This window comes from Phoxinus phoxinus (genome assembly GCF_949152265.1).
Source record: "Phoxinus phoxinus genome assembly, chromosome: 2".
NCBI lineage: Eukaryota > Metazoa > Chordata > Actinopteri > Cypriniformes > Leuciscidae > Phoxinus > Phoxinus phoxinus.
In genome coordinates, this window is record NC_136877.1 from 36,702,701 (window position 1) to 36,720,012 (window position 17,312).

Sequence of the window (17,312 nt, forward strand, 5' to 3'; positions counted from 1 at the left end):
TTCACTTAAGTAATCCCTTAAAAAGCGTTAAGTGTTGCATAAAACCCCTTAACGGTCATTTCCCTAAGTATAACTTAAGGTTTAAGAGTAACGCGGACAAAAAATAAGACGACATGGCTGAATTTATGGAATGAGCTGAAGATAATTATGTGCCAAGAATAATTTTTAGGGATAGGGAGAACCCTATTGTTGCATGAATACCGTTTTGATCGACGCGCAATATTTGACATCACTAACAAACTAGTACGGCGCCCTTGACCGTGTCACACATCGCTTATAGCACTGCGTTTTTTTGCAACTGGGAGTTTTCAGACGATAGTGGGAGATGTTTTCCACGTTCATAAATCGTCTGTCAGCAGAGTGGTTCACCGGGTTGCGGGGGCTATTTCCCGCTTGTGTTAGTGTTTTGCGTATCTATGGCAACAACAGACTTTTATAACGTGAATCCAGGATCGCTGTCGTGAAACACTTAAATGTTTCCCTTACCTAAGAGAATCGTTTAAGAGATTATATGCAACACCCTTAAGTTATTCTCTTAGGTAAGGGGAAATCGCCCCTTAAGTGTCATACTTAAGGGAAAAACTTAAGGTGCTTTATTGTAACGGAGGCCAGCTGGTAGTCGCTGTGCGAGTAAACCTCACTCCTCTGATCTCAATAGGCGCTCTAGCGACAGACGCTAGAGGCTGCAGTCTTTAGCCTCCTTGTTAGAACGCCTGACTCTCATGCCGGAGACCCGGGTTCGGGACCCGCACGGAGCGGGGTGAGAAGGACCCGGGTGGAGGGGTTACATTGGTGCCGTGACCCGGATGGGAGTGAGGTTTAGGGGGGTGAGTGTAACGGAGGCCAGCTGGTAGTCGCTGTGCGAGTAAACCTCACTCCTCTGATCTCAATAGGCGCTCTAGCGACAGACGCTAGAGGCTGCAGTCTTTAGCCTCCTTGTTAGAGTGCCTGACTCTCATGCCGGAGACCCGGGTTCGAGACCCGCACGGAGCGGGGTGAGTAGGACCCGGGTGGAGGGGTTACATTATGCAACCGGGCACTGGCCTTTAAAAAATAAAATTCTGCCACCTCTATGGGAATTTAACATAGGGGTGTCCTGACTAATGCACCCTGTATTTTAAGGAAGAACATTTATTTATTTACAATACATTATTCATTCACAATTGGTGTCCTTAAAGGTTGGAGTTTTCCTATTTATTTATTTTTTAATTAAGGCATTAAGATCAATTTCCAACACTGTGTGTATATACTGTGTGTATAACATACATCATATTTCTAATATTTTAATGAGACCATATTAACATTATACATAATAAAAAGGTAATATACTATAAATTATCTAAATTAGTTCTAATCTAAATGAATAGTAGGCTACCTTGGTATACAAGGCACACCCTAAGAAATATTAGCTTTTCACTAATCCCATAGTGTATGATTGCAGAAAAATATATGTTTGAAAATTGATGGAACAACATATTTTGTGTGAAAATAAATCATAAAGGTGGTTAATGTATCGTATTAATGTATGAGATGGCAAGGAGGTACACACGGGGTAAAACCAGCACGGTACAGTATTGATACAAATACTTTAGCTAAATTAATATGCTTTTAATAATGCCAAAGTTGATACTTGTTCAAAACAATCACTTTATCAAAGTTTATACTATGTTTTGGGTTATTTTGATAAATTAAATAATAAATGTTGTCATCAAAATTTTCATTTTAAAAATACACAAACAAGATTCTTGAGATCTTTGTATTTAAATTGCTACATAAGTCTAAAACGTTTAAAAAAAACATAAAATATTAGATAAAATTAGCACAGAATCAACTTTGATCAAGTCAAGGATCAGCCAAATTTCCAAGTCCATCATCAAAAGCGTTTATGAAGAAAAGTGCTGAGCTGAATTTGTGCCATCGAGTGGTCTAAAAGAGAATTAAGTCAAATGCGCATTTTACCCCGGTGTGACTTTAGAACTGTTGTAACCTACTGTATATCATTTCAATTTATACTGTAACTGTATAATATTTAAATTAAATGTCTAATACTTCCATTGAAGATGAGGCAGCTCAGAGAGTGAGGGAGAGCCCACTGAGCATCAGTTAAACTGACTGACAGTAAATAAATATGCTATGTGATAAGATTCCTCTCTCTAGAGAGAACCGAGGTTACGTTAGTAACCGAGTACGTTTCTATTTTTGATAAAAATTAGATAATCACATAATCTATAGAGATCGCACTGTCAGAGAGTTTGGGAATACTCGAGTCACACATAATTTATACACATAAAAACACGAAATCAGAGTTTTAAATTCAAACATTTTAAAAGAGAACAATACATCACGGTTGTTTAAACCAATGAGCATTAAGCTGTGTCGTCAGCAAGTCGTTTCCCATCGTGCTTTTGAGCAGTCGGTCGAGATCAACTGCGCGCAACTGCAGAATCCTTGCGATCGCGAGAGTTTTTTGACAAACGTCAGCATGACATCAGACCCAGGCGGACCGCACTCGGACACTTTTCTAACCGGCATGCATCTCGCGCTGATCACCGGTGATCGGTTCTGCGCAGATTTTGCTCATCTCAAACAAGCCTTATGTCTAATATAAAGAGAATTGGCACTCCCTGGTTACTTCCGGTTTCTGGACTGCTGCAGTAACACGTCTCTGTCCATGCGGGGGCGCTCGCAGGCGAGTGCAGAATGAATGGAGGTCTATGGAGCTATACCCTTCAAAATCCACTTTTCTCAGGATATAATTTTTTGTCTAGTAATTTGAATGTTGTATTCGAAAGGGGATGCAAAGAAATTACACATTGCTGGGTGTTAGATTTTTTTAGAGTCACTTATTTGCTTTAAAGTCGGCATGAAATCAAAATTGACCCTATTTACTTTGTTAGCGGATATTACTAGTCTTGTGGTGAACAATTAATCCGTGCAAGTTAATACAAGTTATCTTTAATCAAAGTCTGAAAAGTTACTTCCGGGTCTGGAATGGTTCTTTTTCTGATGACATAGGCTTGACGGCTTGGGTTGGTTAATCGCTTCACCACTCCCCTCAAACCGTTACTCTGCTATGGGCGAGAGATGGAGAGGAGGAGCGCTGAAGTAAAACCCTGCCCTGTCAAAAATGTCAATGACGTCATAGAGATACTGCTTTAAGGCAATACAGTCACTTTGGTGCTTTCGAGCTCTGCACTTTCTTTCCTCTCTGACCAACAACACAGCGGACACAGCTAAATACACATAGAAGAGTTTTTGCTAGAAGACATTCTGGTGCCATCAAGCGGTATCCCTGGTCGTAATCAGTCCTTCACTGACCAATCAACATTTATTAGCAGAATGCTAGCGTGTTATGGGCAACAACAACTCAACCTGTAAGAAAACAAAAGGACATAAGTACTCGTTCATTCAACTTTCGACCTATAACCCATGTTGAACTTGCAAAACCTACAATCAAATCTGAGATTTCTCAACGGCAATCGAGTGAAAGAGACAAATAGCCGTCTATTAGCCGTCTAGCTCCACAGATTCCCATTCATTTTGCACTCGGGCGATCGCCCCCAGTGGAACTCTGGTGGAACTACAACTAAAATTCGGTACAATAAGACGGAGTGCCCAGGCTCTCCGTAGATGGGCTCTGATAATAATCACATATAATCACACATATTTACATTTCTATAAATCCATGAATGGCTTGCTCTAACTGTTCTCTGGTCTTCGTCAACAACACGCGCTTGCACCCCCTGCTGGTGGTTAGGCCGACTAACAGCAGATGAAGATTATGCTCGGTAATCTACTGCTTTTCCTGCAGTTTCTGGATGTCAATGTTGAATTTACTGTCGAATTTGAACCACTGAATTTGTGGAAGCGAATTTGTAAAGCGAAATAAAATGGACCGAAAATTGCCTGCTGAATATTATAGGTTGTATTTTTAAACAGTTTGAATATTTTGGAAGTGAAATATGAAAGGTGATATGGATTATTGAATTTGTATTAATGAAAATGTGTTTGAAATGTTTTAAATTGAAATATTCACAGCTTAAATATACAACCATATTTAAATTTCAGCCCATAAAAATGCAAGCCCTAAAAATACAATAAAGTCGGCATTAAATCAAAATTGACCCTATACTTTGTTAGCGGATATTACTAGTCTTGTGGTGAACAATTAATTCATGCAAGTTAATACACAGAAAAAAATTGTTTGCCGTGGTTATCTTTAATCAAAGTCTGAAAAGTTACTTCTGGTCTGGAATGGTTATTTTTCTGATGACGTAGGTTTGATGGCTTGGGTTGCTTAAACATTTAACCACCCCCCTCAAAACTCTGAGAAACTTGATGGTCCTTGATTTGTGGTGGCCCTTGATGGTATTAATGGCTGTGGCTATGCTCTCAGCAACTGCCTTACTGTAAGCACCTGGTCGTGGCGCCAGCGATAGCGCACATCTCCAAGGGCTTTTGGACAGCTACTAAGGAGGTGCTCTAGGGATTCCCTTTCTGGACAAAGGGGACAGGAAGGTGTCTCAATTTTGCCCCAGATGTGGAGGTTTGCTGGACTTGGTAGGACATCGTAGACAGTTTGGACTAAGAACCTGATACGGTGGAAGTCTCCTTTCCAGATGTCGGCCCAGGTGATCTTACGTTGCCGAACATTTCCCATTTAGTCCAAGCTCCTTGCTGTCTCATTCCCATAGCTCTGACTTCCTCCACACCTGCCCGCACTTCCTCCTGAACAAGGTGTTGACGCTCTTTGCCTTGAGCATTGTCAACTCTTGTTACCGGGAAGTAGCCAAAGCCTGCGCGCCATGTTGCTATGGGCCCCACCAGTGCTTTTTGCCTCAGCCGTGACTCAGCCACTTCCAGCGATTTTCCTGCACTCCATTTCCTGTCTGTTCGCACCTGTATGTCAGCTGCTGCCACCTTTGGATCCCTGGACTCTCTATACTGCCATGCTTCCCGTGTTCTTGACACCATGAACTCCTCAGAAAGGCTGTTAATTGGGATTTGCAGGACATTGCTGATGCCGTACAAAGCAGCACTGCTCAGACTGCGAGGTAACCCAAGCCATCTACGCAGATAACTGCTGATCTTTCTCTCCAGGGCCTCGGCAGTTGTTATAGGCACTTCGTACATCAGCAGGGGCCACAAGATCCGGGGCAGGATAGAATGCTGGTAAATCCAGGCCTTAAACTTCCCAGGTAGACCTGATTTGTCCACCCTGCTAAGCCAAGACTCAAGCTCTTTGTTGGTTTTCTGGATGGAGGCAGAATCTTTGAGGCTACAGTCGAAGAGCTTGCCGAGGCTCTCGACTGGCTTCTCGGTAATGGACGGGATGGTGACTCCGTCCAGTGAAAATCGAAACTTTCCCCCTTTTGAAATCCCCCTTTCCCCCTTTTCCCCATGTTAAATCACTTCATTTTCAGTGTTATGTTGCATCTTTGCAAGGTTTCTTCAAAGCATCCTTTTAAGGACTAACTGCTATATTCTGATAAATTCAAATGCATGCATGTTGTAGGATATATAGTATTTCTTTGTTCAATTTCTCTTAATAAAAAAGTTTTTGCTGTGTTTTTATTTGGCTTTTCCCCCAATGTATTTGTGTTTAAGTGCAACTGTAAAGCTAAACCACTGACCAGAATCCTTAAATGAAACTGTCATGCTAATTTTACTTGTTTTTTCTCCTGAGCAACAGAGCTTTTCATTCATATGCTGCAGCTTAACCCTCTTAATACAATTTGTGGATGGTTTTATCAGGAAATGCAGAATCTTAGGAAGTGTGTAATTTTCATCTCCAAGAAAATGCGTTGACAAAGTAAAGTACAGTGTCCACAGACATCAGCACAAGACATTCTGCTGCAACAACGTTTGTGGTTCCCACTCCCCAATTCTCTATACAGCATACCACAAAGCAGCACGAAAAAAATTTGTTTTTGCATTATTATTTTAGTCCTACAGGGGGCAGCGTTTACATCTTATTTCCTCTGGAACCCACAGACATTGAGTCCGTGAAAAGTAGGTTTAGTTTAATCTAAAGGCCTCATAATGTGTTTGTTGTTTGGTAACTCTGAGGGCAGTGACTCACTGATGTTAGCTACTGTCCCTTATAAAGGTTGGACAGGTCAGGGATGATCGAATGTTTTGTTGCAATTAAAGAACAAACGTGTCTTCTGTCAACAACCACATCCTTTTATTGACTGCTGTGTGTATTCAGATAGTTCTGGACAATGTTTATCTGTACGTGTGCAGTAGCCACCAATACATAGCCTACTTATTCATACTGAAAACTTAACGGCTTATTTAATTACATTAAATAATCGAGTTGAAATTATAAATGATTGTGCCGTTTTAAATAGATGAAAACAAAAATGTTGTTACATTTTTATTATTATTAAGTTTGACTGGTTTCCTTATCAAAATGGGTAGGCTAAATTTCCAGTGACCCGATTGTCTGTTTAGGTTTAGTAATAATAATGTAATATTGTAGTCAGCAGCCTATTATTTAGCTTAGATGCATTTTGATCTGATTATTTGTATGTTTTTTTAACTGAAATATAAATAAAGGAAAAACTTCAACTAAAATTAGAAATGATGCCTTGACAACTAAGGGAAATAATAAGAATTGTTACTGACACTGAAAAAAAAGTAAAGCTAGAAATAGGCATAGGCTAGACCTATAAAACACGAAAACGAATAGAAATAACAATACGGCTACATTTAAATGAAGATATAAATATAAACTGAAAATATAAAGGCTAATTCTAAATATGAATATAGCCTACTATAATAGTGTGTAAATAATACTAAAATAACACTGTGTTCACTGTAGCGTAGTGTGAATTTTACAAAATTCAATAAAAGTATTGAAATTCACTATATTTATTGTAAAGGACAAGTATGTATAGTCGCTCAGGGCTGTGAGCGGCGCGCTGTTTTTCTGTACAGCGGGTAATGAATGATAGGGAGGGACTGAACACTGAGCCTGCTGCTTATTTCACAGTAGCTGGGTCGAGAGGGATTGAGCACTGGCACTGCTCTGCTCACTCCCAACTCTCAATTATTCAGCCTTACCAGATCCTCAACCCAGCGATTACGAGTCTTTTCTATTATGCACGGTCACATGCAGGTGCCGAGGGATCATTAATCACCATGAAAGCCACTTTCGTTCATTCACTGAATAGGCCTTTGGCAGTTTATGGTAAGCTCCAGCCTCACCTTTTCAGTTCTTTATTACCACAACAGCCGACAGGTTCAAACCATTTCAAATGTGACATTGTGTTTAATCTTCTGAATTGGCATCTCTGTTGTTGTAGCAGAATTTGTGTCAAATGCATGCCTTATACATTGGGCAGATGTTTGTTTGGTTGCATGATTTTAATGTGAAATATCAGCAGCTGAGCTGACTCATGTAAAGTGAGTGGCGGAGGGAGTTGATCACAGCCTGGCAACCACCGACAAACAGCTCTACAGGCGGGCTAATGCGCCGGGCTACCTGTGCTATACGTTATAGTCCTATAAGTTAACGTTACTCACAAGGCAGTCGGTTATTTTACTTGAGGCTCTATCAATGTGACAATTCAATCTAGGCCCACAACATAAGGTTGTGACGTTAGGGAATAATTTCAGTGTAGTGGATTAGCTTAGCTTGTTGGCTTCTACTGTGCTGTTAGCTATTCTCATGCTAACAAGCTAACGCCTATAAGTTCCATTTCACTTAACGTTACAGACGTTAGCATAGAAGTGCACTCCTTTTGAATACATATAAAATATGCTGCAGATGTCGTATAATGATTTAAGTAGACAGATGTTCCTCGAGAATGTAACGTTATTTTACGTAACGCTGGCTATATGCAAGGCAAGCTATGTGATAAGATGGGTTAGCCAGCAGAATGAATAAGCAAACCACAAGGTTGTCAAATCCCAGCACCGTTAATCGCAACGCAAACAGCTGGGTGGAAATGTCACCCTAATTTTCACATACAATCAAAGTTCTTATTGGCAAGATATGATAATGTTTGGAGCAGAAGAATGGCTTAAAATAACCTCCTTTGCTGTTTTACTAATGCTTTAGCTGACAACCTGTAACCTATAGAGTCAAGTATGGCATATTATAGCTATAACTGGCTGTAAGAACTTGCAAGACTGTTATATCCTTCTGACAATCTGAAGGGTAGATCAGATTGGAATATACACCCTGGTTCCTTATATTTCCCCAGGTAAGTTACCTGTGGAGAATAATCCAAATTATGTCTATATAGCACAAAAAAAAAGAAAAGAAAAGGGAGTGTAAACAGGTGTAAACCATGCATACATTAGATATGCATGTCTCTTTCATTAGTGTCTTACTTTTGGTCAGGTTTTCAACAGACCATAGTTAAAAGAAGATCAGACCCTGTCAATCTGCTTATGAAAGTTAGCTGACTAGATAAATAAGTTAATAATCAATGGGTTGACTCAAGACCTACATTATACATGTGTTCATGCTGAGTAAGCAGAGGCTGTCGTCTTGCTGGAAGGATTGCAGGCATGGGTAGGAACATTGGAAAGATGACAAGTATGTGTCATCAAAGCATCAATTGATGAACTTTCTAGTTCTGAAGTCCATTTCTCCGAATCAAACTGGTTTTTAGGATGAATGCATATTTCATCATCATTTTGTATTGTTAATCTTTGGTTATGGACCTTGGTAATGTGGAGAGATGTAAAATTATTTCAGTTTCTCTGGTATGTGTATGTAACAGTTAAGGTTTAAATATTGGTTTCGAACCAATGTTAGAGATTGTTTTTAATTTGTCTTTATATTGTACACTACCATTTAAACATTTGGGATCGGTATGCTTTTTGAATGTTTTTAAAAAAATCTCATGCTCACCAATGCTACATTTATTTGATCAAAATACAGTAAAACAGTATTATGGTGAAATATTTTTGTACAATTATAAACGTCTTTACTGTTTCTTTTGATCAATTAAATGCATTCTTTCCCCTTTTAGCTGTCAACATTATATAATAATATATAATATTTAAAAAAAAAGTTTGTGCAAGCTCATTTCCCCTATTGTTCCGTCATCTAACGTCCACTTAATCTTTAATATATTTATAACATAAAAATAGTTAGTGACTTCTCTGTATCAAATATTGATGTTTTTGTGTCCCTTAAGTCACTGTACCTCTTTATCTCTCAGATGTGAGGGTGAGGGTGTAAGGTGGCACCATGGCTGTGATGATACCACCAGTAAAACTAAAATGGTTGGAGCATCTCAACAGCTCCTGGATCGCTGAGGACAGCGAGTCCATCTCCACACGTGAAGGCGTCGCTCTGCTGTATGGCAAGTTGCTGGCCAATAAGGAGGTGGTTCTTCTCCCTCAGCAGGTGCTATGTTTGAAGGGCCCTCAGCTGCCGGACTTTGAGCGAGAGTGTCTGTCCAGTGATGAACAGGAGCATTATCTTGATGCGCTGCTGGCCAGTCAGCTGGCTCTGGCTAAAACAGTGTGCTCGGACTCGCCCTTCGCCACTGCCCTACGTAAACGCCTGCTGGTCCTGCAGCGGGTTTTTTATGCACTTTCTAACAAATACCATGACAAGGGCAAGGTCAAACAGCAACAGCACTCGACTGAAAATACTCTGGGTTCTGCTGACTTACAAGCGGTTAACGAGAGACCGCGCTCTAGTACAGACGCCCTCATCGAGATGGGCGTGCGAACGGGTCTTAGCTTGCTGTTCGCTTTGCTCAGGCAAAGCTGGACGCTTCCTCCAGCCGGTCCAGGGATCAACCTCTGCAACGATGTCATCACCACAGCCATTGAAGTGGTGGGCTCTCTTCCACCACTCTCCTTGGCCAATGAGAGCAAGATTCCGCCAATGGGTTTGGACTGCCTGGCCCAAGTCACCACGTTTCTAAAAGGGGTGACCATGCGTAACTCCGGGGCTGATGTGGTGGGGAGGAGGCTTGCATGTGAGCTGCTGCTGGGCTTGGCAGCCCAACGAGGGTCACTGCGCTACCTGCTGGAATGGGTTGAAATGGCCCTGGCAGCATCGGCCGGTGTCAGCAGCCTGGAGCAGAGCCAGGAGGGGCTGATGGGATATGACTGCTTCATGAACATTTTGATGCAGATGAGACGGTCACTGGTACGTCCTCACTAAAACTATCATACACTAACACCAATCTGTTTTCACAAGTGTTTTTCATATTCTTGGATATTGTGAAATGACTGGATGTCTGGTGTTGTAGGGTTCATCTGCTGATCGAAGCCAGTGGAGGGAACCAACACGCACGCCTGATGGACTCTGTTCCCTATATGAGGCTGCGCTCTGTTTGTTTGAGGAGGTAACTTGCACATTAATATATTTATGTGTATTTGTAGTATAGACAAGAAGAGGCCATGCCATTTGAGAGTTTTTTTGTTTTGTTACATGAATCACTCATTAAAATAATGTTATTACAGTGTGGGTATTTTGATAAAGTCTTTTAACCCTGTAAAGCCTATAGTCAGAAAATAGAAAATTCACATATTTCGAAATAGAAGTTTATTGAACCTTTAGGCAAAAATGTTTTAACTGCATAGGCCTATGTTTTTTTTTAATTGAGTATCATATTTGATACATCTGGCTTAATGACACTTTAGTCTTTGTGGAGAATATGGAGCTCATACTCAAGGAGGAAAAAATACCCAGTTTTATTCTGTAGCCTAAACTGAGCAAAAAAAATGGCAGTTTATACAATACAGTGATGATTGTGAGATGCACAAATAAACATTCCTTAAATGAGATTAATGTATCATATTCGATACTCACATTTGATAAAAATTCTAAAAAATAATGGATGGATGATCAAATTAACCTACCGGTAACCTAAACTTGGGTTCATCTTGAAATATTATTAACAATATAGTTATGTCACTTTTACGTTGATTCTTATTATGTTGATAATTTAGAGCCTTAGATTTGCGTATAAAATAAGTATATATATATAGACTTTATAGGGTTAAGAAAACAAAACTATTTCAATGTTATCACTCTTATTATGTTGGGAATGTAGGACGTCTTTCATAAGGACTTTACACATTCAGTTTATTTTAAGTTAAGTTCTCAGGAGTCCAATTGAGCAATTGTTTATGACCTAGAAGAGTGAAATGGTTGTAATGTTTGGTGATACATCAACACAAAAGAGTCTGTTGTTTTCTGTTAATTTTCTCATTCTTAAAATGTAGCAGCAGCTGCCAATACTCAATGTGCTACCATAACAATACATGGAAATTTGGACCTAAATAAATTTAGCAACGAAACAATAATATATAAATGGGGAGTTGTGGGATAATTTTAACATAAATGCTTTGCAGCTAAATCCGTTTCAAATAATTTCAGATTTTTATGACGCCCCCTAAGTCAAACTCATTTTCGGATGAGCACCTTAAGGATGACAATTATTTTTAACCTAACCCTGCATCAATGAAGAGAGCATGCACAACATGCTCCTTGACCTCATAAACTACCAAAACAAACGAAAACTATGGCTATTAATAATTACAGAGTCCTAGGTTATATTGACATACCAAACGTGGTAATCAAGTAATATAAATCAAATAACAACACTGATAAGAAAAAGAGAAACCACTCACTGCTCTTGGCAGGGCAACTTTAGCCGTAATAGGCCATTTACAACCAAACATTGCCATAATTTTCATTATTGGTCTGCTTCTCTGTCAAACCCATTAAATAAGTATTGATGTATGAATGCATTTGTTAATTATTCAGTGCAGACTTTTAAAAGAAATCCGTATACTTTCCTTTTACCTCTCCATGATATCATTATTGATGTGAGTGATTTGCTCTCACATTCTGTCACCCAAAAATCCAGTTTCAACTGCCGTAGTGCACAATTAAAAGAGTTTCTGCTGCTTTTAGCTGCAATCTATAACATGCTGCACAACAAATCTGTCCTGCTGTATCTAAAAATAGAATATTAGGAATTTATATCATACCAATTCTTAGCATTATTATTATTTTATTTCTAAAAGCAATGTGTTGGTATAGGTGTGTCGCATGGCTTCAGACTACTCAAGAACTTGTGCGAGTCCAGACAGCATTCAGGCAGGTGAGGCGGCCATGGTTTCTGAGACCTGTGAGGTCTATGTGTGGGGCAGCAACAGCAGCCACCAGCTTGTAGAGGGCACTCAAGAGAAAATCCTCCAGCCCAAACTAGCTCCCAGCTTCAGTGATGCACAAACGGTAGTAAGCATCTTCATATTGACTATTCATACTGTGTTAGTATCCTCATTTTTGCCCACAGTGGATTTTTGATGACCACACCTCCTGTCTTTCAGATTGAAGCTGGCCAGTACTGCACATTCGTCATCTCCTCTGATGGTTCAGTCCGAGCGTGTGGGAAAGGCAGCTATGGCCGCCTGGGACTGGGCGATTCAAACAACCAGTCCACTCTTAAAAAGCTGACATTTGAACCTCACCGTGCCATTAAGAAAGTATCATCATCCAAAGGCTCAGACGGCCACACGTTAGCCTTCACCGTTGAGGGGGAGGTGTTCAGCTGGGGTGATGGAGACTATGGCAAACTGGGTCATGGCAACAGCTCTACCCAGAAATACCCCAAACTAATACAGGGCCCTCTACAAGGAAAGGTACTGAATTCATGCAGTTATGCATCACTTGAGCTATTTGGGCACTCTAAATGGACCTGTGTGTTTAAATGATTTATGTTTTGTGTGTGTGTGTGTGTGTGTGTGTGTGTGTGTGTGTTTGTTTGTAGGTGGTGGTTTGTGTTTCAGCAGGCTATAGACACAGTGCTGCAGTCAGTGAGGATGGAGAACTCTACACATGGGGAGAGGGTGATTTTGGCAGATTAGGTATATACATATTTATTATACATATTAAAAAACAATGTTATATGCACAGAAACTATTTTCAACATTGATAATAATAAGAAATGTTTCTTGAGCGGCAAATCAGCATATTATATGATTTCTGAAGGATCATATGATCATGTAAAATTTTTAACATATATTATAAATAGAAAATGTTTTTTGAATTGTAACATTATTTTACAACATTACTGTTTTTACTGTATTTTGGTCAAATAAATGCAGGAAAATAAATTAAATGAATGTTTGTATCATTGATTACGTTTGTCTACACTTGTAGGTCATGGTGACAGTAACAGTAGGAACATTCCCACACTAGTTAAAGACATCAGTAATGTAGGTGAGGTGTCCTGTGGAAGCTCCCACACCATTGCGCTGTCTAAAGATGGACGTACGGTCTGGTCCTTTGGAGGCGGAGACAATGGTGAGTTGAGTTAGCCTGTGCCACTTGTTCTGTTTGAGACAGTCTTATTCTTGAATTATTTTCTTTGTCAAACATATCATTATTGTACTCTGTGAACTTGCTGGCATTTATCTGCAGGTAAACTGGGTCATGGTGACACCAATCGTGTGTATAAACCCAAGGTGGTAGAGGCGCTCCAGGGAATGTTCATACGCAAAGTATGTGCTGGCAGCCAGTCATCTCTGGCTCTCACCTCTACTGGTCAGGTATGACACATTACTAAGCCACAAATGAATGGACCTTTTGAGTTCATGTTGACTGTATTGACTCTAATGCAGTAAATATTCATTATAAAAACACCAGTTATTATGTATATGTAATGTGCAGGTGTATGCTTGGGGCTGTGGTGCGTGTCTTGGCTGTGGTTCATCCGAGGCCACAGCTCTACGGCCAAAGCTGATCGAGGAACTTGCCACAACCAGAGTTGTAGACATCTCCATTGGAGACAGCCACTGCCTTGCTTTATCACATGGTAAGGGATCACTGGATTGGATTGATTTGGCCCTATCTGGTATGCTTAAGTGGTTGGTAGTGCAACAACATTCCTAAAGAGAACAAAATGTTTCCGGACAATTAATTTACTTTTATTTTCAAGCTGAGTTCCTGCGGGGCATTAATAAGTCTTAAAAGTCTGAAATTAGTCTTTATTATTAGTTTTTTTCTGCTAAGCATCAGGTCTTAAATCTGATTGGAAAATATAGGCTTTTAGGAGGTGTAACACCAAGTCTTTGGTAGCACCCAGGTTGCTGCTTGACTGTTATGTACCGTACAAATTTTTTATGTACGTGACAGTGCAGTCTTCACCAGATATGAGTGGGGGAGGGGGAGTTGCTTGGGAAAAGACAGTGGGCAAATTCGAGAGAAATGGGGAAACCGAAATGTAACGTTCAATGGCTCGAAAATGACTGCTTTCAGAGATGGTTGGCAACAACAACGGACAGCGGTGTAGCAAAGTGCAATTTATACCGCAAGACATTCGGTACTATGGGAGGGTGGTTGAATCTCAAAAGACGACAAACAAAACTCCAAAAAAGGCTGCTTCTCTTACAAGTTTTGCACCATAAAACTGGTTTGATTTAAAATGTGCAGCAACCCTACAATTATGAAAAAAGATCATCAAGATAATATGATTTTTGCGCCACACTCTGTTTCACAATGATTCACTTGCTTTGAATAAATGTTTAATAGGTTTCAGTAGGTTGTGATAGCACCCTATCACTATATCCTATTTATTTTGATATACTACAATTTACTAATTTTTAAGGTGTTTGTGTATGTGTATATATATATATATATATATATATATAGGTAGGTGCTGGTCATAAAATTAGAATATCATCAAAAAGTTGATTTATTTCAAGCATTCAACTTAACAGGTAAAACTAATATATTATATAGACTCATTACATGTAAAAAGTGAGATATTTCAAGCCCTTATTTGTTATAATTTTGATGATTATGCAGCTACAACACGAAATCAAAATCCCAGAAAATTTGAATATTACATGAAATCACACAGTAATTACACAGTAATACCATGGTCATTGAACCAGGTTTTGGTTCTTTTGGCAGTGTGGGCAGGTGCAAATCCTGCTGGAAAATGAAGGAAGCATGAAGTGCTCTGAAAATGTCCTGGTAGACGGCTGCGTTGACTCTGGATTTAATAAAGCACAGTGGACCAAAGTCCAAGAACAAATTTTGCATCTCATTTGGAAACCAAGGTCCCAGAGTCTGGAGGAAGAATGGAGAGGCACACAATCCAAGATGCTTGAAGTCCAGTGTGAAGTTTCCTCAGTCTGTGTTGATTTGGGGAGCCATGTCATCGGCTGGAGTTGCAAATGAGATGCAAAATTTGCTCTCATCAGAGTGCTTTATTAAATCCAGAGTCAACGCAGCCGTCTACCAGGACATTTTCAGAGCACTTCATGCTTCCTTCATTTTCCAGCAGGATTTGCACCTGCCCACACTGCCAAAAGAACCAAAACCTGGTTCAATGACCATGGTATTACTGTGTAATTACTGTGTGATTTAATGTAATATTCTAATTTTCTGGGATTTTGATTTCGTGTTGTAGCTGTAAGTCAAAATTATAATTTCTTTCAAAATGACCAACGAGTTTCAATATTTTTCCTATTTAAAACTTGACTCTTCTGTAGTTAAACCGTGTACTAAGATCGACGGAAAATGAAAAGTTGCGATTTTCCAAGCCTATATGGCTAGGAACTACTCTCATTCCGGTGTAAGAATCAAGGAACTGTGCAGCGTACCATGGGTGCTGCAGGCGTAATGATATGACGAAGCACCTGAAAATAGTCCCCAGCTCGGTAACTTCCAACATGACCGGGACTAAGTTTTTGTAGTTTTTAGGCGGCAAATTAGGTTTCCTGTGCGATTAGTCATGGTTCTGTGCGTAGTAAAGGGCTGTGATAGTAATGTCATCTAAATCGTCTCTCACAAATGTCTCCATGCTACAAGGCACCTTCCCTGTGCAAGCAGGTGTTCATGTTGGTTTGTTGACGGCAAGTGCTTCGTCATATCATTACGCCTACTGCACCCATGGTACGGCCACACAGTTCCTTGATTCTTACGCCGGAATAAGAGTAGTTAATTTGGAAGTTGGAAAATCGCAACTTTTAATTTTCCGTCGATCTTAGTACACGGTTTAACTACAGAAGAGTCAAGTTTTAAATAGGAAAAAGATTGAAACTCGTTGGTCATTTTGAAAGAAATGCTACTGGACTCATCAGAATCAATGATCTATGCTAAGCTATGCTAAAACTGGTACCGTCAGAACCGGAGTTCGGCTGAATGGATTCGAAAACGGTAAAACTCAACTGTTTAACTCTGGGGGAGTTGTAAAATGAGCCTATTTCCAAAAAAAGTGGAGTATCCCTTTAAGTTGAATTCTTGAAATGATAAAACTTTTTGATGATATTCTAATTTAATGACCAGCACCTGTGTATATGTGTATATATATATATATATATATATATATATATATATATATATATATATATATATGTATATATATATATATATATACACGTCTTTGCTATTGCAATTACAGTCAATTATCATTAGAGTTTGGTTAGGTTTGTGATCCTCTACAAATATTCTTTTCACTTTCAGTGTATTGTAAACTCAGTAATCAGTGGCTGATGATTAGGTGCTGTTGGTTTTATGAGTCTTCTTTTTTAGGGCTGTACTGGGTTGTGTGAACTGTAGTTCGAGATAGTGGAGGGGGAGGGGGGGTCAGATTAGTAGCAGAAGGGTATGTGCTGACTCAGACTCAGATAAGGTGAAGCGTGGGGGCCTCATACATGATGTCACAGACAATTTGACGCTGTGTACTTGAACAGAACATGTGCAATTCATGTGTATTAGGGAAAATGGTCAGGTAATTTTTTCTTTTGTGCATGTTTTTGATAAAGACAATGAAGTGTATGCCTGGGGGAATAACTCCATGGGTCAGTGTGGTCAAGGGAATTCCACCGGTCCCATCACCAAACCCAAGAAGGTGATTGGTTTAGATGGAGTGGCTATTCAGCAGATCTCTGCTGGCACGTCCCACAGCCTGGCATGGACTGCCCTCCCGAGAGACAGGTTAGCAAACCCATTGAATCCTTTCATAACCTTCTGTTAAAAAAGAAATTCATTTGTTGTACCTTGAAGACACAATATATTTCAAATGCATTTGTGCCTTTTAGGTCTTAGTTTGTTGAAGCCTTTTTGTCGTTTTCTGTTTTTCGTCTTTCTTCTAACTCACTTTTCAACATTCCAATATCTATGCTAATAATCTTGTGTGTATATACAGGCAGGTGGTGGCCTGGCATAGGCCGTACTGTGTGGACCTGGAAGAAAGCACTTTCTCTCACCTCCGCTCGTTTCTGGAACGATACTGTGACGGCATCAACAACGAGATCCCACCGCTGCCTTTCCCATCTTCCAAGTGTGTATTCTGCCACCACCATAGACG

The 17,312-nt window shown here is 39.8% G+C and overlaps 1 protein-coding gene across 8 annotated transcripts in view; it reads left to right on the top strand.

The window, feature by feature from the left end:
- The first annotated feature begins 6,998 nt into the window (after nucleotides 1-6,998).
- herc1 (HECT and RLD domain containing E3 ubiquitin protein ligase family member 1) overlaps nucleotides 6,999-17,312 on the top strand; it is a 48,046-nt gene continuing 37,732 nt past the window's right edge. For 5 of the 8 annotated variants that reach the window (XM_079604382.1, XM_079604383.1, XM_079604386.1 and 2 more), the window contains exons 1-11: nucleotides 6,999-7,195; nucleotides 9,183-10,126; nucleotides 10,230-10,325; nucleotides 12,032-12,229; nucleotides 12,322-12,633; nucleotides 12,762-12,858; nucleotides 13,154-13,297; nucleotides 13,415-13,542; nucleotides 13,664-13,808; nucleotides 16,768-16,939; nucleotides 17,151-17,285. In XM_079604382.1, coding sequence (XP_079460508.1) covers nucleotides 9,212-10,126; nucleotides 10,230-10,325; nucleotides 12,032-12,229; nucleotides 12,322-12,633; nucleotides 12,762-12,858; nucleotides 13,154-13,297; nucleotides 13,415-13,542; nucleotides 13,664-13,808; nucleotides 16,768-16,939; nucleotides 17,151-17,285 — 2,342 coding nt within the window. In that variant the 5' untranslated portion in view covers nucleotides 6,999-7,195; nucleotides 9,183-9,211. The remainder of the gene's footprint in view (nucleotides 7,196-9,182; nucleotides 10,127-10,229; nucleotides 10,326-12,031; nucleotides 12,230-12,321; nucleotides 12,634-12,761; nucleotides 12,859-13,153; nucleotides 13,298-13,414; nucleotides 13,543-13,663; nucleotides 13,809-16,767; nucleotides 16,940-17,150; nucleotides 17,286-17,312) is intronic. The other 3 variants (XM_079604384.1, XM_079604388.1, XM_079604389.1) reach the window with 1 other exon arrangement.